This window comes from Myotis daubentonii, chromosome 1 (genome assembly GCF_963259705.1).
Source record: "Myotis daubentonii chromosome 1, mMyoDau2.1, whole genome shotgun sequence".
Classification (NCBI taxonomy): Eukaryota; Metazoa; Chordata; class Mammalia; order Chiroptera; family Vespertilionidae; genus Myotis; species Myotis daubentonii.
Genome location: NC_081840.1, coordinates 231,619,734 through 231,644,176, shown reverse-complemented (window position 1 = coordinate 231,644,176; position 24,443 = coordinate 231,619,734). Strand labels below are relative to the sequence as shown.

Below are 24,443 nucleotides of genomic sequence, written 5' to 3'. Positions count from 1 at the left end.
TAGTTCTAGGAGACGACACCATTTGTACCAAAACGCTCTGTGACTCTGTTTCTAAGCAGGCGGTCTCACCACTTTCTTCCAATAGGCCAGGCGCTCCCAGGGAGGCATGTACACGTGCGGGGTTCCCTGTGAGTTCGGACTGTCCCTGCGCCAGAGTCAGATGGGGCTTCTGCAGGGAGGACAGGGGAGGTACCTTCCCATGTGTTCTTACTTGAACCCCCCAGCGGCCCAGACGAGTCGGGGCTCACACAGATGCCTGCGGGCTAGGGGCCAGGATGCCCTCACTGGCAGGGCCTCCCTGCTCAGCTGTTTCATTTTAAAACAAGCATTCAGGTGGAATCCGTCCAGTAAATGCACCAAGAGATAAAGGAGTAGCTGGGTTCTTTTAAAAAGTGAACTAGAGCGTTGAAATGGGTGGCATTTCCCACGGGTCAGTGACACCCTGACGGTCTGGCGCGATCCTTCCCTCCCTGGACGCCGAGGCTGGCGGCGGGCGTGGGGCGAGCAGCAGGAGCGCGGGGAGCGGAGGCCGGCCCCCGTCTCCCTGGCAGCACTAAGGCCACATCCGTGGACGGGTCACGAGATCTGGCCTTTAAGTCCAGCTTTCCCACTCCCGGCCGCGCGGCCTTGGGCAGGTCACCTCCATTCTGTGCGCCTCCTGCGCACTCCTGTCCTCACGCTGTCTCGGCCAGAGGGAGACGGGCCTGGGAGTGGGCGTCATGGGCAGGGACAAGGTTTTCGTGGGTCAGGACAAGAGGCGGACCCACAGGCTGCCGGGGGTGGCCCACAGGCAGACCGATCGGGCCCGCGGCGGTTTTAGCCATTGGGTTCATGCCCCGAACTTCCCATCTCCACTTTCCGATGACTTTCTCTCGCATTCACACCCAGTGTCCCTTAGAGAACAGAGATCGCTGCCCAGCTCCGAACCGGCAGCCCTGGGGCCACCATGACCCAGCATCCTCTTCCCCGCCAGGGGGTCACTCTCAGACACGGTGCTGCAGGCATGGTGTGCGAGGCCGCGAGGCCTGGCTCCGGCCCCCCAAGGGCTCCTTTCCTAGTGAGCCCCTCTGGTTCAGGCCGCGCACACCCCTCACTTGGATGAACACACGGACCCTGAGAGCCAGAGACAGCCCCAAGGCCACCGCCTCCCTTCGGAGGGGCTACCTGTGAAACGGGAGGGCGGCAACCCCAGCCACTACGGGCAGCCTCGCCAGGGGCGGATCAAGGCCACACTCGGTGTCCCCGGGCCAAGTGTCCGTCTCCCGTCCACCGAGGGAGAGCTCAATCCCAGCTCCGCGGACCGCGCTGGCTGCGGGAGCCCACGCCTCGCTCCTGGGAGCGGGGGTGACGGTCCCTCCGCTGTAGTCACAGCGGAAACGAAGATCCTCACCCTGCACGTGCACAGTTCACCGGGCAAAGCCAACAGAAAGGTCGGGAAACGGGTGCAGAGGAGCCCGCTGCCTTGCCCCGGGTCCAGGGTTGGCCTGTTTGGCAGGGAGGGCAGTGCACAAGCCACGGTACCACCAGCCATGCGATGCCACTGTCCCCTTCACCATTCTGACCCTCAGTGTCTTCTGCAGAATGCCCATATCCGCTCACACCATCACTGTTCAGAATACATTAGGCCACATTCTAACAGTAAGAGCCCCCACTGGGTTTTATTGTGCCGCCCTACTATGTGCAGGTGACTGCACAAACAGCTGAGCGGGCACTGGGGCACAGAGCCGGCCTTGCCTGGAGAGGCGGCCCGTGCCTCCCACAGAGCGGGGCTGTGTTCACAGCCAGGGAACAGGAGGAGGGCGCGGGCCTCTGGCTCCCCACACGCACCCGGATCAGCGGGTCCCCCCTCTTCAACACTCCCGCCCCCGGCTCCCTGGAAGCCCCCCTCCAGCCACAGCCCTTCCACTCACGCCCACTTCCTCTCTCTCTGTGGCTTTGGCCCATGAATAATGAAGCCCTGTTATAAATTTAGAAACGTCCTTGCTGCCGGCAGCGGCCTTGCTCTTTACTTTCCTCCCGCTGGTTTGCAAGAAAAACGAACCCCTTGAAAACACATTTTTCCCTCAATGGATTTCCTGACAAGCAAAATGAAGTTGCTAATTTTACACCCTCCGTGCAGAGTGGCCCTGGCTCACCGCCCTGAGGGGGGGATTGGTGAGGACAGGGGAGGAGGGCAGCTTTCCAGAAAAGTTCTAATTCCTGGGGGCCGGGGTGTGGTGGGAAGGGCAGGGGCCTGGGGCTGACCCAGGTGGTGCTCCTCCCCCTCCCCCTGGGCAGCCTGGGCTGGCCCCTCCTCGGAGCACCAGGAGAGACGTTCTCCCGTCCCCTGGGAGGGCTGTGTGACCTGAGGGTGCACAGGTGGGCGGTGATGTGGGCACCCGGCGGGCCCCACTGCTCTGTCTCCTCCCTCCCTTCCTGCATGGACTTCACAAAGAACCTTCCGGAACACCCAGGAGAGTTCCAAATTCCTTCCCGTCCACACTTCTCTGCGCGACTTCAGAGCTGACCTGCGCCTACAGGCCCCCGAGCCTGGGCGTGCTCCCTCCGTGCCCGGGACTCAGCCCTCTGCCCTCCTGACACAGCTCTGCCAGGCCCGGCAGGCACCATGGACACAGGAAAAGGGTGGGCACAGGGCTGCCTTCCTGGGCAGCGTGGACCACCAGGGAGGGCGCCCAGGACACTGCAGAGCCCTGAGCTATAGGGAACCAGCCCCACCCCTTCGCTGGCCTGTGCTCTCCTCTCCTGCCTTAAGTCTCAGCCCCCCTCTTCAAGGTCAGCTCAAGGTCACCCTCCTCCAAGAGCTCTTTGCTAGTGACTGGCCCCTCACTGATTTAGGCCCTGGCCCTTCTCTTGTCCTGGCCGAGGTGTGGCTATACCAGTCCCCAGGCTCTGCAGATCCAGGCAATGCTTGTCAGCTTCCTCACCCCCTCCCATCTCACACAGCCCCTCCACCCCACCAACTGCCACCCACATCAGCTCCAAGATTCTCAAGATCTAGGCTGGCCTCCAGCCTCCCCTCCCGCCCCGTCGGGGACTCCTGGAGAGCTGATGCGCAGTGCTCAGCTCAGCTCCTGGCCGGTAGGAAGGCTGGGCAGTGAACAGTGAGTGGGCTAATGAATGAATGAATGAATGAATGAATCGGAAGGGAGGAACCCGTGCGAAGGGCGGGCAAGCCAGCTGAGTCAAGACTGCAGCTCTCCACTCAGCCCAGTCCCACCTCTAACCAGCCGTGTGGCCCTCTCTGCTCCTCAATTTCCTCATCTATAAGACGGAGCGAATACAGCAGAATAGAATGTGCTTCAGATACAGCCTATTTGGTGGGGATGATGATGGCGATGCTGGTGATGATGATACGAGTGGTGCTGATGGTGGTGATGGGGCCGATGATATAGTGGTGATGGGGATGGGGATGATGATATAGTGGTGATGGTGAAAGTGGCAATGCTGGTGATGATATGAGTGGTGCTGATGGTGGTGATGGGGATGATGATATAGTGGTGATGGTGGTGGGGATGATGATGATGATGATGGCGATGATGGCGATGATGGTGGTGATGGTGGTGATGGTGGTGGTGGTGGTGATGGTGGTGGTGGTGGTGATGGTGGTGGTGATGATGATGGTGATAGTGGTGATGATGATGATGGTGGTGATAGTGGTGGTGGTGGTGGTGGTTGTTGATGATGTCAGTGATGATGATGGTGGTGATGATGATGGTGATAATGGTGGTGATGATGGTGATAATGGTAATGGTGGTGGTGATGGTGATAGTGGTGGTGGTGGTGGTGATGGTGGTGGTGATGATGGTGGTGGTGATGATGGTGGTGGTGGTGGTGAAAATGGTGGTGGTGATGGTGGTGATGATGGTGAAAATGGTGGTGGTGGTGATAGTGGTGGTGATGATGGTGGTGATGGTGGTGATGGTGGTGGTGGTGGTGGTGGTGGTGATGGTGATAATGGTAATGATGATGGTGGTGATAGTGGTGGTGGTGATGATGGTGATGATGGTGGTGATAATGGTGGTGATGATAATGGTGGTGATGATGGTGAAAATGGTGGTGGTGATGATGGTGGTGATGATGGTGAAAATGGTGGTGGTGGTGGTGGTGATGGTGGTGATGGTGGTGGTGATGATGATGGTGGTGATGATGGTGAAAATGGTGGTGGTGATAATGGTGGTGGTGGTGGTGGTGGTGGTGGTGGTGATGGTGATGGTGGTGGTGGTGATGATGATGGTGGTGGTGTTGATGATGTCAATGATGATGATGGTGGTGATGGTGGTGATGGTGGTGATGATAATGGTGGTGATGGTGGTGGTGGTGGTGGTGGTGGTGGTGATGGTGGTGATGGTGGTGGTGGTGGTGGTGGTGATGATGGTGGTGATGGTGGTGGTGGTGGTGGTGATGATGATGGTGGTGGTGGTGGTGGTGGTGGTGGTGGTGATGGTGGTGGTGATGGTGATGATGGTGGTGATAATGGTGGTGATGATGATGATGGTGGTGGTGGTGGTGTTGATGATGTCAATGATGATGATGGTGGTGGTGCTGGTATAGCATGCTGAAGAATGGTGAGAGAGTCACAGATACTGAGGAGGTTGTGTGCCAGCTCTATGACAGCGGTCCTGCAATCGAACATCACATTCTGAACTTGGCGATGGTCTGGTTCTGGGACCTGCGTGAAGCACCCACGCTTCTGGCCCTCAGTTGCTCCTGGCACACAGGGCAATGCCGTCGGTCCGGAACTCCTTCCTGCGTTGTCACAGCTCAGACGCATAGGAAGCTGTGCGTGAAGTGCCAAGGGCTCGTGTTGTGCCAGAGCCTGGGCCGCGCACCAGGATGACAGAGGAGAGGCCACGCCCCTCCCCTGAGCCTGTCCCCCGTCTGCACAATGAGGTGGTGATTTCCATGGTCTTCCAGACCCTCCCAGCTGCGAGGTGCTGAGCCAATGGCCTTGGGGCAATGACTCGTTCCCGAGGGAGCAGTGAGCACTCAGGTTTGGACTTGGTGGGACTGTCGAGAGGGGACCTTCATTCCTGGGGCCCGCGCTTGGAACCACACTTCACCTCACAACGATGCTCTGGGTGAATGCTGCTGTTCCCATTTAATGGATGAGGAAACTGAGGCCCAGCGACAATGGGAGAGCTGCCGAAGAACACATGGCTGGGTATGGGGCAGAACGTGGTGCCCGGGTCTTCCTCTGATCATGTGGGTTCCATAGGACACTAGAAAGCCCAGCCTGGACACTGCCCTGCAGGGACTCAGCGCTGTCCGCCACAGCCCCACACCACTGGCCGCCACAGCCCCACACCACTGGCCGCCACAGCCCCCACGCCACTGGCCGCCACAGCCCCCACACCACTGGCCACCACAGCCCCCACGCCACTGGCCGCCACAGCCCCCACACCACAGCCCCCACACCACAGCCCCCACACCACTGGCCGCCACAGCCCCACACCACTGGCCGCCACAGCCCCACACCACTGGCCGCCACAGCCCCCACGCCACTGGCCGCCACAGCCCCCACACCACTGGCCACCACAGCCCCCACGCCACTGGCCGCCACAGCCCCCACACCACAGCCCCCACACCACAGCCCCCACACCACTGGCCGCCACAGCCCCCACGCCACAGGCCGCCACAGCCCCACACCACTGGCCGCCACAGCCCCACACCACTGGCCGCCACAGCCCCCACGCCACTGGCCGCCACAGCCCCCACGCCACAGGCCGCCACAGCCCCACACCACTGGCCACCACAGCCCCCACGCCACTGGCCGCCACAGCCCCCACGCCACTGGCCGCCACAGCCCCCACGCCACAGGCCGCCACAGCCCCACACCACTGGCCGCCACAGCCCCACGCCACTGGCCGCCACAGCTCCCACGCCACTGGCCGCCACAGCCCCCACGCCACTGGCCGCCACAGCCCCCACGCCACTGGCCGCCACAGCCCCCACACCAGTGGCCGCCACAGCCCCACACCACTGGCCGCCACAGCCCCCACGCCACAGGCCGCCACAGCTCCCATGCCGCTGGCTCCCACAGCCCCCATGCCACAGCCCCCACACACTGGCTGCCACAGCCCCCACACCACAGCCCCCATGCCACAGCCCGCATGCCGCTGGCCGCCACAGCCCCCACGCTGCTGCGTCGGCCTGACTTCCATGCCCATGTGTTTCTCATTTCTGCATTTGTTGGCTCGAGCCGGCTGGGTTCGCCCTGCGTGATCATGTGCGACTCTTGTAGGCAGAGCCTTTCCCAAACCGCGTGGCTGGCTGAGAGGCCTGGCGCCTGGCGGTGGCTGCGCGCTCCACGCCGCTCGGCCGGCGTCTCCTCCCTCCTCTGTTTGCTTTGGATGCAGAGCTGCTGCGTCTGCTGCTCGATGGCACCCGGGAGCCCTCAGAGGAAGCAGAGGCCGCCTCACACCGTGAACAGCCACCTGAGCCTGAGCCAGGCCGATGGCAGTTGGCATCCCAGCTGTCACTAGGCTGACGTGTGGCCAGGGCCCACCAGCCCTGAGCCGCGGCGGGTCCCCACCCCGAGGGGAGAGCCGAGGGTGGAGGAGCTCTCGGGCCCGGGAGGCGTAAAGAGCAATGAGCCCATCTGGCCACAGCGGACCCTGGGGAACTGGCTGAGTGGGTCCCTTCCGGGGCGCTGGGGCCATGGCTGCAGGCGGATGGGCCTGCATGGGAGCGGGCAGAGGCCCGCAGCAGCCGGACGTGTCCGGCAAAACCCAAGCACCGTCCCTTTCCCTTTCTCCCGGGTCTCTCCCCAAAGCCGCAAAGCTGAGCAAGTCAGGCGGACACAGAAGGGAAATGCGTTCGGCGCAATCCCAGCGGGGAGTCACCCCCCCCACACACACACACACACACACAGCCCCAGGCCCACATCTGTCAGCTGGCTGTGCGCTGGGGCACGTGGCTCCCTGGCTGAGGGCTGCGGGGGCGCAGCTGTCGTCCCCTCCCGACAAGGCTGGGCTGCGGCCCCCGGGCCTGGCTGTGTCCTCTGCGAGTGCACGTGCTGGGGCCCAGGCCGGGCCCCGAGATGTGAGGCTGGGCCCAGGCGAGCAAGGGCCCCCACTTCCTTGGTGACAGAGGCCAAGCTCCCCAGGGTACCGTCCTGGCTCTTCCTGACCCGGCCTGGCCCACATTCGGCTGCCCAGAGCACGGAGCTGCCCAGCTCTGTGCACTCACAGCACCTCCCCCGCCCAGGGGCGTCCGTGTGCTGCGGGCTGGGTCCCCTCACTGGCCTGCACTGAGTCCCTGGGGGACAGACAGCCTGGGAGGTGGGTATCCACATGGGACCCGCACAGGAGTGCCCTGCAGATACCAGTCAGATTGAGTGGGTAGAACCTGGAAACCACTTCCCTCTCCTGAATGGGGAAACTGAGGCACAACTCTGGGGGTGGATTGGGTCGGGGCTCCCAGCTGGTTTGTGGTGGGGCCTCCCACCCACCAGGCCTGGCTACCTCTTCTGCTGAAGACCTAGGTCTGGACCCCACCCCACTTCACTCATTCACTCACTTATTCCCTCATATTCATTTCTTCATTCACTCATCCAATCATTCACTCATTCCCTCATTCATTCACTGACTCATTCACTCATTCACTCCTTCACTCACTCATTCATTCCCTCATTCACTCACTGACTCACTCACTTATTCCCTCCCTCCCTCCCTCACTCATTCTTGGCTGATGAACACCTCCCGCGTGCCAGGCCCCTCCAGGTGCTGGACACAGACAGGGGGCCCGGGATGCCGGGGACACATATGTTGTGGATGAGGCCGCCACAGGTCAGATCATCAAGCACAGAACTCACAGCTGTGGTGAGGGGCCTCCAGCTGGGGTGCCTGGTGTGTGGGGGGTGGGGCAGGGGCTGGGTGTGCAGGGCCGGCAGCCAGAGGAAGCGTGAGCAGGAGCGGGTCTCGCCCGAAGCCCTCCCGAGGCCGAGCGCGGGCGGAGAGGACAGGGGAGCCGGCAGCGGGCACCTCCTGGTTCTCCCGTGTCTGTCCTGCAGGGAGCGCAGCCACCAGTGTGACACCCAGTCCACCAGGGTCACCAGCGGCCCCCGGGGGCCAGAAAAGACCCTCCCACCCAACCCCCCTACAGATGAGGAACCTGGGTCCAGGGAGGGGCAGCCGGGTCTGAGGCCACGGCCAGTCGACAGAAGGGAGCCAGAGCCCACGGGGCCTCCCTCGCCAAGAAGCCCCACGGCAAACAGGAGACGAGGCTGCCCCACCCTTCCCCCTTCCCGGGCCCCTTCTCCGGGTCGTCTGAGTGGGAAGAAGGAGGAGTAATGGTATCTGCTAAACTCATTTCAAGGATCAAGAATTTCCAGATGTTTCCCTGTCCCCGCCCCTCCCCACCCCGCCCCTGTGCCTTCCTCATGACCGTCCCTCTGGCGGGGAGGGGGGTCCCCGGGGGCCCTGGGTGTGGCTGAAGGTCTGGCTGATGCTGGGAGCCCGGGATTCCTGGAAAACCAAGGCGATTTTCCAGGCCGACGGCTGGAGCCAACTCGGAATCCACCTGAGAAGCTCGGCTCCAGGCCCAGCTGGGAAGGGGCGGGAGGGGACGGGGGTGTGTGGGGGTAGGGCAGGGGAGGGGATGCGGGGGAGGCTCCGGGGGCCTAGCGCAGCCAGCCCACCCACATGACTACTAAGCTTAGCGACTCGATCGATGAGCCAATGAATCGATGACAACGCCCAATATTGGCTGAACACTGTCTGCATCACCACCTATTGGAGCAAAACTTGGGTCACAGCAACCTGCCAAGGGGGAATCACACCCCCACCCCCCATCTTACAGGAGACGGAGGCACCATGCCATGCGGAAAGGTGCCCCAGGTCACCCCAAAGCTGGTGGCAAAACAGAGATTTGCACCCTGGCCAGTCTGTGTGAATTCTACACTGGGCTAATGCAAGGGTCTGGAGGGGAGGGGAGGGGAGGGGGCAGGAGTGGGGAGAGAGCAAGCTCTTCCCCTGAATACTTGAAGCCCATCATTCTGTCCGCCTGGCTGGCACAGGTTGGGGGCGCACCTGGACACCCCTGTGGCTCAGGAGCTGCCAGGCCCCCACCAGGGCCACGCCTTGCACGGGACACGGGCTGGGATTCCTGCTGTAACAGCAGAGAGACGGGGGACCACACACACAGCGGCCCTCCGAAGGACACCCCTCGCAGCAGGGCCCCCTCAGACAGCAGCACCCCTCGCAGCAGGGCCCCCTCAGACAGCGGACCCCTCGCAGCAGGGCCCCCTCAGACAGCGGCACCCCTCGCAGCAGGGCCCCCTCAGACAGCGGCACCCCTCGCAGCAGGGCCCCCTCAGACAGCGGACCCCTCGCAGCAGGGCCCGTGCCATAAGCAGGGCTCCGAGTGAGGAAGTGCCGGCCGCGCCCAGCCGGTCCGCGTGGAGCCGCGCGTGTGGCCTGAAGGCACGCGGCACCCGGGTCCTTTGTGTGTGGCCACGGCAGATGTGGGGACCCATGTAAGCATGGCGCGTGGGACACATCAGTGTGTGCGGAGGGCGCACATCGGGGGGCTCCCCGGGGCTGTAATGTTTCACTCCTGTCCACCATCCCAAACTCATCTGCAGAACAGTAACATCTGTCTGGTGCCAGGGCCGCGGGCCGGTTGCACTGTGTCCAGAGACGGAAGTGTTTCCTATCGCGGCGTTAGTGTTACGGGTGTCCCCAGCCGAGCAGGGGTTCCTGTCCTGAGCCTGTGACGAGAAGGACACGTGGGCACCCTGGGCAGCCTGGGCACAGCCCTGGCACGCACACCCTCCACAGGCCTGTGGGTGGTGGTGGGCTGGCGGGTGCTAGTAGCAGCCGTGATGGCGAGAGCCGAGTTCCCGCAGGCTTGGCCCCGGTCATGAGGACGAGGCTGTGGTCGTGGCCAGCGGGGAGTCAGATGCTCTCAGGCCAGAGCCCCTCGGTGCGTGCCCGAGGAGGTGGGGGAGGGGAATGGACCCCCAGGCGTCCCAGCGGCCCACCGTCCTCAGAAGGGGAGGTGGCCAGGTCTGCCAACCCGAGCGGACCCCTGGGAAACGGCCCGCACTCCAAGTGCATCGGACCAGCCCCATGGCCTCCCCTGGGCGCACCCTCCATGTTCACAGGCACCGGTGATGGCGGCGGTGACAGGTTACTGTGCCCCCCAATTCACACACCAATGCCCGGCCCCAGGACCCCGGAATGCGGCCCGACCGGGAGGTGGGGCGGGTGCAGAGGCGATGAGCTAAGAGGAGGCCACGCTGCAGCAGGGCGGGCCCCTGATCCAGTGTGACTGTGTCCTCATGAAAGGGACATCTGGAGCAGACGCACGGGGAGAGCGTGATGGGAGGTGCAGGCAGAGATCGGGCCATGTGTCTACAAGCCAAGCACCCCCGTAGGTGCCAGCCGACCCAGCCGCCGGGAGAGAGGCTGGGACGGGCTCTCAGCCTCTGAGGGCACCAGCCTGCCGACACCCTGGCCTGGGCTTCCCCGCCTCCTGGCCACCGCATCACGCAAGCCCGGCTCCCCTCCGCCCCTGCCCTGTCCTCTCAGGCCACCCAGGGCGATGGCCGGTCCTCGTGTCCTTTCTCCATCCTCAGAGCCACAGCCCGGATCAGGCACCTGCTCTCACCTGATGTCACAACAGCAGCCCAACAGGTCTGCCTGCCCGGCCTCCCTCCTCCGCAGCCTCCCGCCTCTCAGGTCAAACACCTGGCCTGGCCACCTCCTCCCACACTCCTCCTGTGGGCTCTACCCTCACACAGACCAGAGCCCAGGCCCGCCGCCCGCCACCCACCGCCGCCACTCAGCCCCGCACCTGCCACCTCTCACGGTCCCTGCAGTGGCCTCAGCGCTTCTGATGCTCCCCCCTCACCCGCCACCGCACCCCCCACCCCACTGCTGTCCCCGCAAGCTCCCCTCGCTGGGTCTCACCCACAGGCCCACTCCTGACCCCACCCCACACCTATTCCTCATCACCTGGCCCCTTCCTCGGCACCTTTCCCATTTCACGCCACACGCTGTATTTGTGTTTCACTCCCGCCTCCTGCACTCACCCCAGGACCTGGGGGCTCTGTCTGTTTCGTTCCTCAAACACTCCCTGCACCTACTGCCGTCTCAGCACACAGCCGGCGCTCAGAGCCACTGGCTCTGTGCAGGAGCCACATACACCAGGGCAAGCATGGCTCTGAGGGTCCCCTTTCCCCTCTTCTAATCAAACCAGGAGAGCACGCCCACACGCAGCTGCTCCGGGCGCCTGCGGGGAGGAGATGGCCTGGCCTGCAGGTAAGGCTGCGGCTGGCAAGGGTGCTTTCCCAGGGCACCCTCCCGGGTGGGGTGGGCGGGCCGATAGGGCTTGTTATGTTGATGGCCCGGGAGTGGCACACCCAGCACCGCCCGCCAGGGAAGGTGTCTGTGGGAAGGTACCTGCCCCAGCTCTCAGGTGTGGGGAGGAACCCGGGACTCAGGACGGGGCCCCACGGGCTGGTGCCAGGGCGCTGGGCACACGGGAGACCCTCCAACAAGGTTGGCGCCCTGAGATCAGGAGGGAAGGTCCCAGGCGCTGGAGGTGTGTGTGCCCACGGCCTGGCCCGCACAGCCCCACACCTGTGTCCACGCAGCCACCCTGGCCTCGCTGGTCTCGGTCACTCCCCACCCGCTGGCTCTGCAGCGTCACGGTGATGAGATGGGCCCTGGAGCTGGGGCCACCATGGCCAAGGGGCTCCGTGCCTCCCGAGGGGCTGGGCTGTTGGGAGTAGGAACTGGGTCTGCCTTTCAAAGCCCCGGACCCCTGACCCTGAGCTCAGAGCCGTGCTCCACGCGGAGACTGGCCGCGTGCTCAGAGCTTCACAGCGTCCAGCGGCGGGGACACGGGTGCCCTGCCAGCGCCCAGGTGCCTCCCCCTGACCTCTGACCCCACAAAGGGGCCTCTCCACCTCCAGGCCGCCCAAGGCCGAGGTTGATCTGAACCACAGGCAACGTTTAAGGTCAAGGTCACGGTGCCCAGGACCCTGAGGCTGTGGGTGGGGTGATCCGTGCCCCCTGAAAGCTTGGCGGTGCTGACCCCTGGCGCCTGGGACGGGGCCTTGTTTGGAAACAGGTCTCTGCAGGTGTAACTGGGAAGGTGCGGTCACCCTGGCCCGGGCAGGCCTGGTCCAGTGACTCATGTCCTTATGAGAAGAGGGACAGATGGACACAGAGTCACACAGCGCAGGGAGAGGCGCGTGGTGAGGGCGGCAGGCTGGAGCGGAGCCAGCCCAGGAGGACAGGACAGGCTGTCCCCCCAGGACCCACACAAGGCCAGGACCCGCCGGGCTCGGCCCTCCCTGCGCCCGGAGCCCAGGCTCTGGCCTCCGGGCTGCGGAGCAGGGGCAGGTCCCTTCTCCTGTCGTTAGGGGGAAACCGAGTCCCCACGGTGGACCTCCAGGCCAGGCAGTCCCAGGGGGCGTGGGGTTCGGGGGGAGTGAGATGCCGGGGCCCAGGGGCCTGAGGGACCCGTCTGCACCGCACGGCGCTCGCCTCTGAGGTGACGGTCCCTGTTCCCATCGCCCTGAGCCTCGGGCTCCTGCCAGGCAGCGCGCCATCCCACGGCACGTGACTCAGTGTGAGGGGAGGGAGGGGGGCTGACCCGGCCCTGGGAGGAGCGTGGACATGCGGCTGAGGCGCCATCGGGGCTGGGTGGGAAGGCCAACCCCACCAACCTCAGGCTGGGCAGATGCTGTGCGGGCTGCCAGCATTCCCCCCACCCGGCCCCGCTCAGGAATCCCCCACCCGCTCCTGCCCCTGGACTATGCCCGCTCACCCACGCGCTCACACCTGCTGGTATGAGTCACGGCCTCCCACTCAGCTCCCTGGCACCGCCTCGTGCTGCTGCCTCCACGCCCTGCCCAGCTCTGCCAGGCCCCCCTCGGCCTCTGTGCTGCGGACCCAGGCCTGGCTGTGAGGGCTCCCCTGTCCCTGGCCTTGGGCTGCCCACTCTCCAGGCCCCTCACCTGGGCGCCCGTTGCCAGGCCCCTCACCTGGGTGCCCGCTGCCAGGCCGCACAGAGGTGGGTAAATCCCACGTCCCCTCCTCAGAAGCAGCAGTGACTCCTCGAGGGGACTCGGCAGCTCAGGGGACAGCCTGCCTCCCTCCACGGGCGCTGCACCTCCCTCCTCCCGGGCTCTGCGCGAAGGACAGCACTTGCCCCCGGGCCCTCGCCCTGCCACGTGCCCTCCTGGGGCTCCCCCTGCAAACCCACTGCACCAAGGGCTGTGCTCACGGCACCTTCCCAGAGGGGCTGTGGAGGCCGCCCATCTCCAGGCACCCACCTCCCGGCACCCACCTCCCAGCGCCCACCTCCCGGCGCCCACCTCCCAGCGCCCACCTCCCGGCGCCCACCTCCCCCTTGTCCCGCTGTCCCCCCTCCAGAGGGCGCATTTCCAAAGACATGAGAACGCTCACTTGGCAGCACACGTTCACGCTCCGTCCCGCACAGGCATGCCCGCCCCTCATTGAGCCCCAGCTCACCCCTGGGGCCACAAAAACGTGTGAAATGAGTGTCGGTGTGAACCCCAGCCTTGGGCCCCCATGTGGCCCTCAGGGCAGGTGGGTCCTGGGCAGGGGACAGGCGACAGGCGTGTCCCCCAGGAGAAGGGGGAGAGGAGAGGCAGCCTGGGAGTGGGCAGAGCTGTCCGTGGGCAGACATTCCGGAGCACAGGCCGCGAGCCCGCTGGGCGGGGCTGGAACCAGATGTCCCCGCTGCGCCCAGGGCCAGCCCTTCCCCGGCACCGCGGGGCCTTCCGGGTGTCTCAGCAGGTGCCGCCTCCTCCGCTCTCCTCCCCCGCCGGCTCCAGACCAGGGTCCCCTCAGAGCCTCCTCCTACCACCTTCTCCCACGGTACCCAGGCTTGTCTGTCCCGGGAAGGAAAAGGAAGCCCCTTCCAGATAACTTCCTTGGACGGAGCTTGTAAAAGCACAGCCGACACCGCCACTGGTTGGACTGTGGGTGGCAGACAGACACCTGTCACGCGTGTCCGGCATTTTCTGCAGGGCTAAGACCAGAGCCACCTGGGGTGACGCCATGGGGCGACAGCCCCTGGGACCACACGTCAGCAAAATCTTTGGGGGTGTCTGCTCAGCACATGCAAACCCTGGGCCCAGCAGGCCCTCCTGGGTGCCACCCACAGACACACACTCTGTGCACGACGTGGCCCCACTAGAATGGGCTGAGCAGCGGGGTGAGCGCCCCACCCTGGGGGCTGCCGTGGACAGCAGCTGGTGCTGGGGTCACACACAGAACGCACCCAGCGGTGAAGGCACCTGGGCCTCTGAAGAAACGACAGTGTTGTGTCAACGTCACCGTTCCCCAAATGACAGGTGTGGGGATGACGTGAGAACGTCCTGGTCCCTAGGAGACTGGGTAGAGGGACTGTGTCTCCAGCCAGCTCTCCCAGGCGGGCAGCCCGCGTCAGAAATACACGCATGTGCAGACGGATGGATGGGGACGGAGGGAGGACGACGGGGACCACAAAGCAAGTGGGGCCAGTGTGGCTGAGTCCAGGTCGCACAGGGGTCCTTGTCCGGTTTTCAACTGCTCTAAGTTGTAAACTATCTATACTAATAAAAAGGTAATATGCTAATTAGACTGGGAGACCTTCCAGATGTCCTTCTGGACAAAGCCATGGTGGCGGGGTCAAGGCAAAGGTGGTTAGGGGCGATCAGGCCAGGAGGGGAGGGCAGTTGGGGGCGAGCAAGCTGGTGGGGTGGGGGCAGTTGGGGACGAGCAGGCCAGTGGAGGGGGCAGTTGGGGGCAATCAGGCTATGGGGGGGGCAGTTGGGGGTGAGCAGGCCGGCAGGCAGAGTGGTTAGGGGCGATCAGGCAGACAGGCAGGTGAGTGGTTAGGAGCCAGAGGTCCCGGATTGCAAGAGGCGGTCAGACATCTCCCGAGGGGTCCCAAATTGGAGAGGGTGCAAGGCGGGCTGAGGAACAACCCCCCCCACCCACCCACAATGCACAAATTTCGTGCACCAGGCCACTAGTATGAAAATAAACCAAAATAGCTGCTAAGGCGGTGGGGGCTTGCAAAGGCCATGGGCTGCCTTGTGGGTGTCAGTGCCCTATAGCTGACCCGGTGTTTCCGCTCCCCGAAAATTCCCAGCGGAGACAGGAATGAGGTGCTCCCAACGTGGGTGGAATCCCTGCTGCCCCGACTGCGAATGACTCACACGCCCATGGACGAAAGCACAGAAATAGACGGGGGTGTCATCTACCAGCGGACAGAGTTCTACAGAAAATGAGACGCCAGACCCACAACTCCTCGCCGCAGTGCAGACGAATCTCAGGACCTGGCATTGCACCCAGGAAGCCAGACACCAAATACTTGGGGATCCAGGCAGGGGCGGGGCTTGGGGTGACTGGTGGTGCCCAGGGCTGCTGGGAATTGGCGCTATTCCGCCTGGATCCAGTGCCTGTTCAGGTTGTGCACCTACGTAGAGCTGAACACTGAGAATTTGTGCCTGTTCCTGTACCCATGAAATATTTCGATAAAAAGTAAAAAATGAGGAAGTCCAAAAGAAAAAGGCTTCTATATACTTTTTAAAAATAAAAGACAAATTCAGTATTTCACTTGTGGGTACTAGGCCGGAGGGATGCAAAGATAAGGAGGAGGCTGGCCGGTGGGGCTCAGTGGTTGAGCATTGACCTATGAACCAGGAGGTTGCGGCTCAATCCCCCGTCAGGACACATGCCAGGGTTGTGGGCTCAATCCCCAGTAGAGAGTGTGTAGGAGGCAGCTGATCAATGATTCTCTCTCATCATTGATGTTTCTGTCTCTCTCTCCCTCTCCCTTCCTCTCTGAAATATATATATATATTAGAGGCCCAGTGCACAAAATTTGTGCAGGGGGGGTGTGTCCCTCAGCCCTGCCTGCACTCTCCAATCTGGGACCCCTTGGGGGATGTCTGACCGCCGGTTTAGGCCCGATCCCTAAACCAGCAGTGGGACACCCTCTCACAATCCGGGACTGCTGGCTCCTAACCGCTCCCTGGCTGGCCCCATCACCCCCAAATGCCCTCCCCTGCCAGCCTGGTCACCTCCAACTGCCCTCCCCTGCAGGCCTGATCTCTCCCCCAACTGCCCTCCCCTGTCAGCCTGATGGCCCCCAACTGCCCTCCCCTGCTGGCCATCTTGTGACGACGTGAGCGCAGCCATCTTGTGATGACATCGCACGAGGGCATGACGCCACCTAGGCTTTTATTATATAGGATAGATAGATAGATAGATAGATAGATAGATAGATAGATGATAGATAGATGATAGATAGATAGGCATATACATAGATATACAGATAGACAGATATAGATGAGATGTCCCAGCCTCTGGGGAGCACGGCATCCGTGGTGGCGGGAGCCTGGCAGCACCATGGGGCTGGGCTGTGAGGGACCAGCTGGCACCACCCTTCCACACCAGAGAGCAGGGCCCTGTGCCCACAGTCCCTGGAGGACCACAGCAGATCCACAGTATCAGGAGACACACTGGACCAAGGGCTGGGACATACAAAGCCTGGTGACATGAACCAACACCCGCCTGCCCAGGCCCAGCGACATACGGTGCCCGCGTCTCCAGCGCCACCCCGATGGCAGGGAAGCCCCCAGCTGCCGCCCCGCAGCTGAGAGCCAGGCTCACTTCCTCCCGAGGCTGGCCCCGCCTCCGGGCCACAGGAACCACCATCCTTGGACGCGGTGTGAGACGTTCAGCTAATCCTGCTCCCCATCGATGTTCCCAACCCGACAGGGAGGAGGCCCGCGGTCCAGCCCCGTCCACATTCCTCCACGGGGCGGCCGCACCTCGGGCCTGGGCGCCGACCCACATAGCTGGGTGCTCCCGTGCACACCGGGGGCCCGGAATCCGAGCCAGGGCACCGCGCGAGGGGCTCACCCCCACCCGGGGCTCCGGCGGCCCAGGGCAGCCCCTCCGGCCGGGCCCTGGTGGGGCCCCTGGCGGGCAGTGCCCCACGGGGACCCGGCCGGCCGCCTGGCTCTGGAATTCTCCAGTGAATAAACAGGACCCAGTCGGGACACCTGTGTGCCTGCCGGCGCTGACTCTCCCGCCGAGAACTCTTTCTCAGACACGAAGGAAGGAAAATAATAACAAAGGACGCGGGAATGAAACAGCCCCTGTCGGGCAGGTGAATTTTCAACCCACATCCTCAGCCCCACTGAGGCCCGGCCCACGCCTGGCCAGGGTCCAGCAGAAACTGACTTGCCGGGGAGGTGGCTGGGCGCCCTCACCACGCAGGAAGCCCGAGGCCCTACAAGACCACGCAGCACAGCGACGCGACCACGCAGACCGGCCACACACGTGTCAGGCCGGATGTGGCGGACAGCAGCTGGGGTCGTTGGCCAGTCGTGACATCATGTAATGCTCTAGCAGAGAAAGGAGGGGCTGCCTTTATATACCTCCCAGGGCGCAGAAATTCCCCGGCCCCCAGCCAACAGGTCAGGACAGGCCTGAGCCCTGGCTGCTGCAGCGGGGGGTGGGGGGATGGCAGGGCGAGGGGGCGGGGAGGGCCCCCAGGACGGGGGCTTTGAGTGCGCTCCATTCAAATACAAGCCGTTTCCGACAGACAAGTCCCAGTGTGCCCAGGGGAAGGAGGGCCTCGCGGTGTGCGGGGCGGATGGCTCTGCAGGGAGGCCTGTGGGGAAGCCGGGGCGGAGTCAGGCTGTGCAGGAGGCGGCCCGGAGGGCGGGGCCCCGGAACAGCGGCCCAGGGGCGGGGCCGGTTTATAGCAGCACCCAGGGTGCTGGGCACATTGGAGCCACCCGCCGAGTCACCGGCAGCATGCTCCCTGCCCTGCTCCTCCTGCCCAGCCTCCTGGGGGCCGCCCTGGCCGGCCCCGTGCAGGGCTCCCTGGAGTGCACTCAGGGCTCTGCCGTGTGGTGCCGCGACCTGCAGGCCGCAGCCAGGTGCGGGGCCCTGGGGCACTGCCGGAGCGCCGTCTGGAGCAAGCCCAGCGCCAGGAGCTTGCCCTGTGACGTCTGCCTGGATGTGGTGGCTGCTGCCGGCAACGGCGCGAACCCCAACACCACAGATGCCGACGTCCTGGCTTTGGTGACGAAGACCTGCGAGTGGCTTCCCAGCCAGGACTCTTCGGCCAAATGCAAGGAGATGGTGGACGCCCACAGCTCGGCCATCCTCAGCATGCTCGGGGGGGGCCCGGGCAGCGCCCCCCCACAGGTGTGCACTGCGCTCACCCTCTGCCAGCCGCTGCAGAGCCTCCCGGCCACCCCGGGGCCACTCTCCGAGGAGGACACGTCCGAGCTGGTGGCCCCGTTCATGGCCCACGGGCCGCTCAGCTTCCACCTCCCGCCGATCCCTGAGGACCCCGTGTGCCAGGACTGCATCCGGCTGGTCACCCGGCTCCAGGACGAAGTGGGCTCCAACGTGTCGGCGCTGGCCGACGTGGTCACGCGGGAGCAGTGCAAGTCCCTGGGGCCCGACCTGGCTCTCATCTGCAGGGACTACATCCTGCGGTTCCTGGGCCCCGGGGAGCACATGCTGAAGCTGGTCCTGCCCGAGGAGACCTGCGAGAAGGGCGGCTTCTGCGAGGAGCTGCAGGTGCCCGCCGAGCTGGTGGTCCCCCCGCTGGAGCCGCTGTCTGTGGGGAAGAGGACGGAGCTGCAGATGCAGGCCGGCCTGACCTGCGAGGTGTGCCTGCAGGTGATCCAGGAGATGGACCAGTGGCTGGACTCCAACAGCACCGAGGTCCTCATCAGCCAGGCGCTGGAGCGCGTGTGCTCCGTGATGCCCGCGTCCATCGTCCAGCAGTGCGTCACCATGGTGGACGCCTACAGCCCCTCCCTGGTGCAGTTCGTGACCAGGGTCCCCCCGGAGAAGGTGTGCAAGGCCATCCGACTCTGCGGCGGCGGCGGCCGGCGGCGGCGGGCCCGGGCCATCCACGGGCCCCGCGCCACCCTCCTGCCGCCCTTGCTGGACAGGGACAACCAGGGCAGCTTCTGCAACGGCTGCAAGCGGCTGCTGGGCGTGTCCTCCCGCAACCTGGAGCGCAAGAGCACGAAGCGCGGCATCCTGCAGGCCTTCAAGGGCGGCTGCCGCATCCTGCCGCTGCCCTACATGATCCAGTGCAACCGCTTCGTGGACGAGTACGAGCCCGTGCTCTTCGCCACGCTCTCGGAGATGATGGACCCCGCCGCCCTGTGCGCCAAGGTGGGCGCCTGCCACGCCCCCCGGGCCCCGCTGCTGGGCACTGACCAGTGCGTCCTGGGCCCCAGCTTCTGGTGCGCCAGCCCGGAGGCCGCCCAGATGTGCGACGCCCTGGAGCACTGCCAGCGCTTCATATGGAAAGTGATGCCCTTCAACACCGGGGAGCCCGAGTGCCCCCCCAGGGGGCCCTCCTCACCCTGAACCCCCCGGGGACCCCACTCCCGTCTCACAGCGGAGAACGGAGGCCCGGGCGGGAGGCTGCGAGGAGCAGGGCTGAGGCGCGGATCCCCATCCTAACGACAGTGCCCGTGGCTCTGCCCTTGTAAGTCCCCCCCAGACCGGAACCAGCTGCCGGGCCCGGCCCCACCCCGGCCGCCTGCCCCTCAGCCTCCGTCGCTGTGATGGGCTGACCGCGGGGCCTGTCCTGGCCTGTGGTGCCCCCTGTTCTCTGCTGACGAGCGCCCAGCGGGGAGCCCGGCTGGGTGAGCGGAGGCAGGGGAGAGCGGGCAGAGGGGCCATCACAGGAGGGGCTCACGCCTCTTGTCCAGCAGCTGGGGGCGGGGGCTGTGTCTCATCCACAGCCACCCCCACTTGCTCAGGCCAGCGCTTCTCGACCCGGGGTCCTTGGGGGGGCCCGAAGGTGTGTGAGGTGTGTCTTTCTGGGGAGGAGGCTGGGACTCTGCCGCTCCCAGGGGAGCCGGGCTCAACAGGCCTTCCCCCGCCTCGGCCCACACGGGACCCAGACACCCGCCGCCCTGGTCCCAGGCAGAGGGGAGGCCTGCGCTGCCCTAATGAGGAGAGGAAAATTGTGCCGGGTCTGGCGTGGCTTCTGGGCTGTGGAGCCTTTCGGGGGTGAGCCAATCTTTTCACCCGTCGGAGCCTCGGTTTTCCAATCTGTAGAATGGGGTGATCACACACGTCTTGTGGGGATGGTGACACAATTCAAAGAGAGCTTCTCCCCCAGGGACCACACCCATCCGTCTGCCGGGCCCCACAAAACCCGGCTCAGGTCCCCAGGAGAATCTGGCTGCGCAAGCGCGGAATAAACGGAGCTTCTCCAAACGCCGCCTGCCATGTCCTCATTCCCCGGGCCCAGCAATCGCCCTCCCTGCCTCCCAGGGTCCCCTCCTGCGGGAAGCCCTCCTGCGCTGGTTTAGCCGCCCGATGTTTCTCTCCAGTGCTGTATCGTCACCGGTCTCCTGTACCCCCGAGCCCCTGGGGACAGCCCGAGGGAGACCCCGCTGTCTCTCGAGCCCACACAGGGACTCGGACCTTTGCGTGTCCCTGAAGCCTGGCTGGGTGACGCCTAGCAGCCGCCTTCAGACAAATCCTGTGGAACGAGAGGAAAGGTGCCCAGCCGGGGTGGGCAGAGGCCTGAGCGGGTGCCCTTTTCCGAGGGGCTACACCCGAGCCCTTAGTGAATGTCCCAGGCCCGGCCACTGCCCAGGACACAGGGGAGCTGGGCCTGAGTTTCTGGGCTCCTCCGAGCTGGTTCACTCTGGCTGGACCGGGGCGGCCCTGTGAGGGCCCAGATGTGGCCATGGATGGCAGCTCTGCATCCAGTTCCACACACAGGTGTCCGGGGAGTCATGGGCTTGCACACTGGGGGGCTGAGTGCAAACCGTGGTCCCCAGGGCTGGTCCAAGTCCCCAGGGCTGGCCCACGCTCCCCAGGGCTGGCCCACAGTCCCCATGGCTGGTCCACAGACCCCAGGGCTAGCCCACGCTCCCCAGGGCTGGCCCACAGTCCCCAGGGCTGGCCCACGCTCCCCAGGGCTGGCCCACAGTCCCCAGGGCTAGCCCACGCTCCCCAGGGCTGGCCCACGCTCCCCAGGGCTGGTCCACAGTCCCCAGGGCTGGCCCACAGTCCCCAGGGCTGGTCCACAGTCCCCAGGGCTGGCCCACGCTCCCCAGGGCTGGTCCACAGTCCCCAGGGCTGGCCCACGCTCCCCAGGGCTGGCCCACAGTCCCCAGGGCTGGCCCACGCTCCCCAGGGCTGGCCCACAGTCCCCAGGGCTAGCCCACGCTCCCCAGGGCTGGTCCACAGTCCCCAGGGCTGGCCCACGCTCCCCAGGGCTGGTCCACAGTCCCCAGGGCTGGCCCACGGTCCCCAGGGCTGGCCCACGGTCCCCAGGGCTGGCCGTCATGTGACGGGTCAGTTCCCTGGGCTGTCACTGGTCGCACATGGCTGGCCTGCGACAGGCCGGGCGGTGCCACCACATCTCCCCGGTGACCCATCCACGCAGTGATGAGATGCCGCAGGCCCCGCCGGCCCTGAGCTCACCACCTTCCCAAACCAAGCTCCCTGTGCTGGGCGGGTGGTGGGGCCCCCACATGCCCTTCCCTCTGCCCACCCACCCAAGACTGGGGACCAGCTACAACTGAGGGTCAGCTCAGCCAATGCGCCGTGTGTCTGTCCTCCGAGGACAGTGAGCAATGGCCACCTACGGAGGGCTTCCCACGTGCCCAGCGGGCACTGCCCAAGAACTCAGCCGGACCTCCCTCCTCCCCTTCCACAGCCACCAGGAGGAAGACACCACTCTCATCCCATTTCACAGATCCAAACAGACCAGAGAGGTCAGTGCCTGGCCCAAGGCCGCACAGCCAGCAGGTGATGGAGCCAAGAGTCTAGCCCTGTCTGTCGGACCCTCACACCCACTGCACCCAGCTGGGCTGGAGTTCAAGTCCTGACCCCACCACCCGTGACCTCTGCCTCCGTCTTCTCATTCCTAAAATTCCTAAAGGAGCCACCCCACCTCCGGAAGGGCGGGGTCGTCGGCCGGACGGTGACGGTGCGTGGGAGAGGCCAGCGCCCTGCAGGCCAGCGTCAGGGAGGGGGCTTTTAAATCCCCTCCTCCCGCCAGACCTCTGTCTGTCTTTCCAGGGTTCAAACGTACTGTTTTCCTCTCGCAAATCTCCCTCTTAATTAACACCCGGGGATTTGGGGGGGAGAGGGGTGGGGGGAGATACAGCCACCTCACCGCCCCAGCAGCGCGGCCCCCCCCCCCCCCGAGCAGCCCCCCAGCAGCGAGCCCCTTAGCCACTCTCGGCTGCTTATCGTTTCCCTCATCAAATTCCTTTTAGGTCGAAGCTGGGGAGGAACATTGGCTGGGGCTGAGCCTGAGGCCAGGAGAGGGGCAGGCAGGGAGGCAGGGAGGCAGGGAGGCAGGGAGACAGGGACGCAGGGACGCAGGGACCCCAGGACACCGGCCTCAGGGAGCCCTGTGAGGTCCCCATGGAGGTGTCCGCCAGGCGAATGGAGGGCCCGGGGCAGCGCCTCCTGGGCTGGGCGCTCATGTCACCATCTTCCCCAGACCCTCAGGCTTGGGGTGAACTGCGGGCGGGGCACACACGCTCGTCTGCGTGGACACTGGCATCTTAATCCCCCGCAGCCCAGCGAGGGTGGACCAGACGCCCGTTCCTTCTGTCCTCTGCCTCAGCCTTCTCATCTGAGAAATGGCCCCGCAGCCCAAACACAACTCCTGGCTTTGGGAGCGCCTTGTACACCAGCCGCGGGGCGCAAGGACGGGCAGGCGGGGGTCTCCGTCGGAAAGAACGCAAGTTCCCGCCCCCCCCCCCCCCCCCACCAACCACCTGCCGGCTCAGAAGCCTGGGCGTCTCTGTGGTTCTCGCCCAGCCCAGGGGGCCTGGAGTGGCTCTGGCGGCGTGTCCCGATCGGGAGGGGCCTGGGTGTCAGGAAGCCCTCATTTAGGGCAGCGGGAGTGACCGCCGGGAGTTTCACCCCTCCCAGACCAGCTCCTCAGGTCGCCCTGCCAGCGGGCGATGAGGAAAACGCAGGACAGGAGCGGGAGCGAGGCCTCCCACAGGCTGCCTCTTCAACACCCCCTCCTCCCGGAGAAAGAGAGAAGGTGTGCGCGTTGCCCACAGCCGGACGGGCAGGGCCGAGGGCTCCACAGCCCACGGTCACGGTCACGCCCCCGCAGCAAGGGGTGTGGCACCGGCAGAGTGGAAGGCACGCGGCGTGGGGCGGGGCTGGCTGCCTGCCATGTGGGTTTAACAGGATCTGGAATGTGGACGGAGGGAGACAGCAGGGAGGTCGCACGCAGCCCTTGGAATCCTGCCCCGCGTGGGGCTCTGCCTCCACCTGCCCAGTCATACCCCAGCCCAGCCCACAGGGGCCACGGTCCGGGGAAAGGTGGGGCTGCCCCCCTCCTGCTGATCCTACACCCCCCGGGGAGAAACAGCGCCCCTGCCCGCTCCCCAGGAAGGGAGCGCCCACTTCCAGGTGTGGCGGGCAGGGAGCGGGGGCGCAGTGCTGCTGGACACGCAGGGGTGCGGGGGGCAGGGGAGGGGCCGTGGCTGCAGGAGGGAGTGCAAGGGCACAGAGTGGCTGAGAGGCGAGGGCACTCCCCGGGCAGCCCGTGGGGCACAGGGGGCTTCACAGAGGTGAGTGTGTGAGAGCGGCCCCGAGGCCCGGCCTCCTCCAGGATGGCCCAGCCTCCGCTCTGTCCGGCGCTGTCCGCTGGGGATGCCTGGGCCCCACAGCCCCTCGGGGCCGCCCTCGCCTTTCCACGTGCCCCCGCGCCCTGGCCGCCGCTGACCCGCCCCCAAGGCCGCCCGGGGCTCCCTCCTCATTAGGTTGGATAGGGCTGTCCCCTCTCGGACCCCCCGGGACTGGCCGTGGCCTGAGGGCAGCGACCACAGGGAACAGAGGTCAGGGGCGGTGACGGAGGTCAAGGGTCACGCCCTAGAAGGGTGGGTTCCTCCAAAAGTGCGCCTGCCTCCCCTCCCCCATGTCGCCACCTCCCCTCAGCAGAGGTCTGGGAGGAAACAGACCCATTTCCCAGGTGGGCACACGGGCTCAGAAACGCTAGTGCCTGGCCTAACGCCACCCAAACGGCAGAGCTGGGACTTCCCACGTGGCAGAACTGGTGCCTATAACCTCCAAACTCCACCAATCGCCAGTCTCCACCCCCAAAGCAAGCAGCCGCCGCACCCCAGCCCCCTCGGCGCAGACCCTACCGAGGCCCACCCCCCCCCCCAGGCAGCTCCCTCTCTGCAGGCAGGGCGCCAGGGCCCGAGCGCCGCACCGCTGCTCCCACGGCAGCGAAGCCGGCAGCGCCGCGGACCCCCCCAACGCACGGGGACCCTCCCAACACTGCTGGCCGCTGCACCCCACGATGCTGCTCGCCCGTAAGCCGGTTCACGGCCCCATCCCTCAAAGCACACGCAGGCGAGGTTCATTACCTAACAGAACACAAAGACGGTTTTTCTCATACGCCTTCCGCTCAGGGAGTTTTAT

The 24,443-nt window shown here is 65.1% G+C and overlaps 2 protein-coding genes across 3 annotated transcripts in view; one reads left to right on the top strand and one right to left on the bottom strand.

Annotated features, from left to right (window-relative positions):
* SORCS2 (sortilin related VPS10 domain containing receptor 2) overlaps positions 1-24,443 on the bottom strand; it is a 227,484-nt gene that overhangs the window by 97,110 nt on the left and 105,931 nt on the right. The window lies entirely within an intron of this gene.
* PSAPL1 (prosaposin like 1) lies at positions 17,531-20,243 on the top strand. Its single transcript, XM_059676309.1, has one exon. It carries the CDS (start codon positions 17,799-17,801, stop codon positions 19,380-19,382), a length of 1,584 nt encoding a protein of 527 aa, XP_059532292.1. The 5' UTR covers positions 17,531-17,798; the 3' UTR covers positions 19,383-20,243.

Excerpts from the sequence above, each read along its gene's own strand:
- PSAPL1 (XM_059676309.1), top strand. The coding sequence starts at position 17,799 with ATGCTCCCTGCCCTGCTCCTCCTGCCCAGCCTCCTGGGGGCCGCCCTG.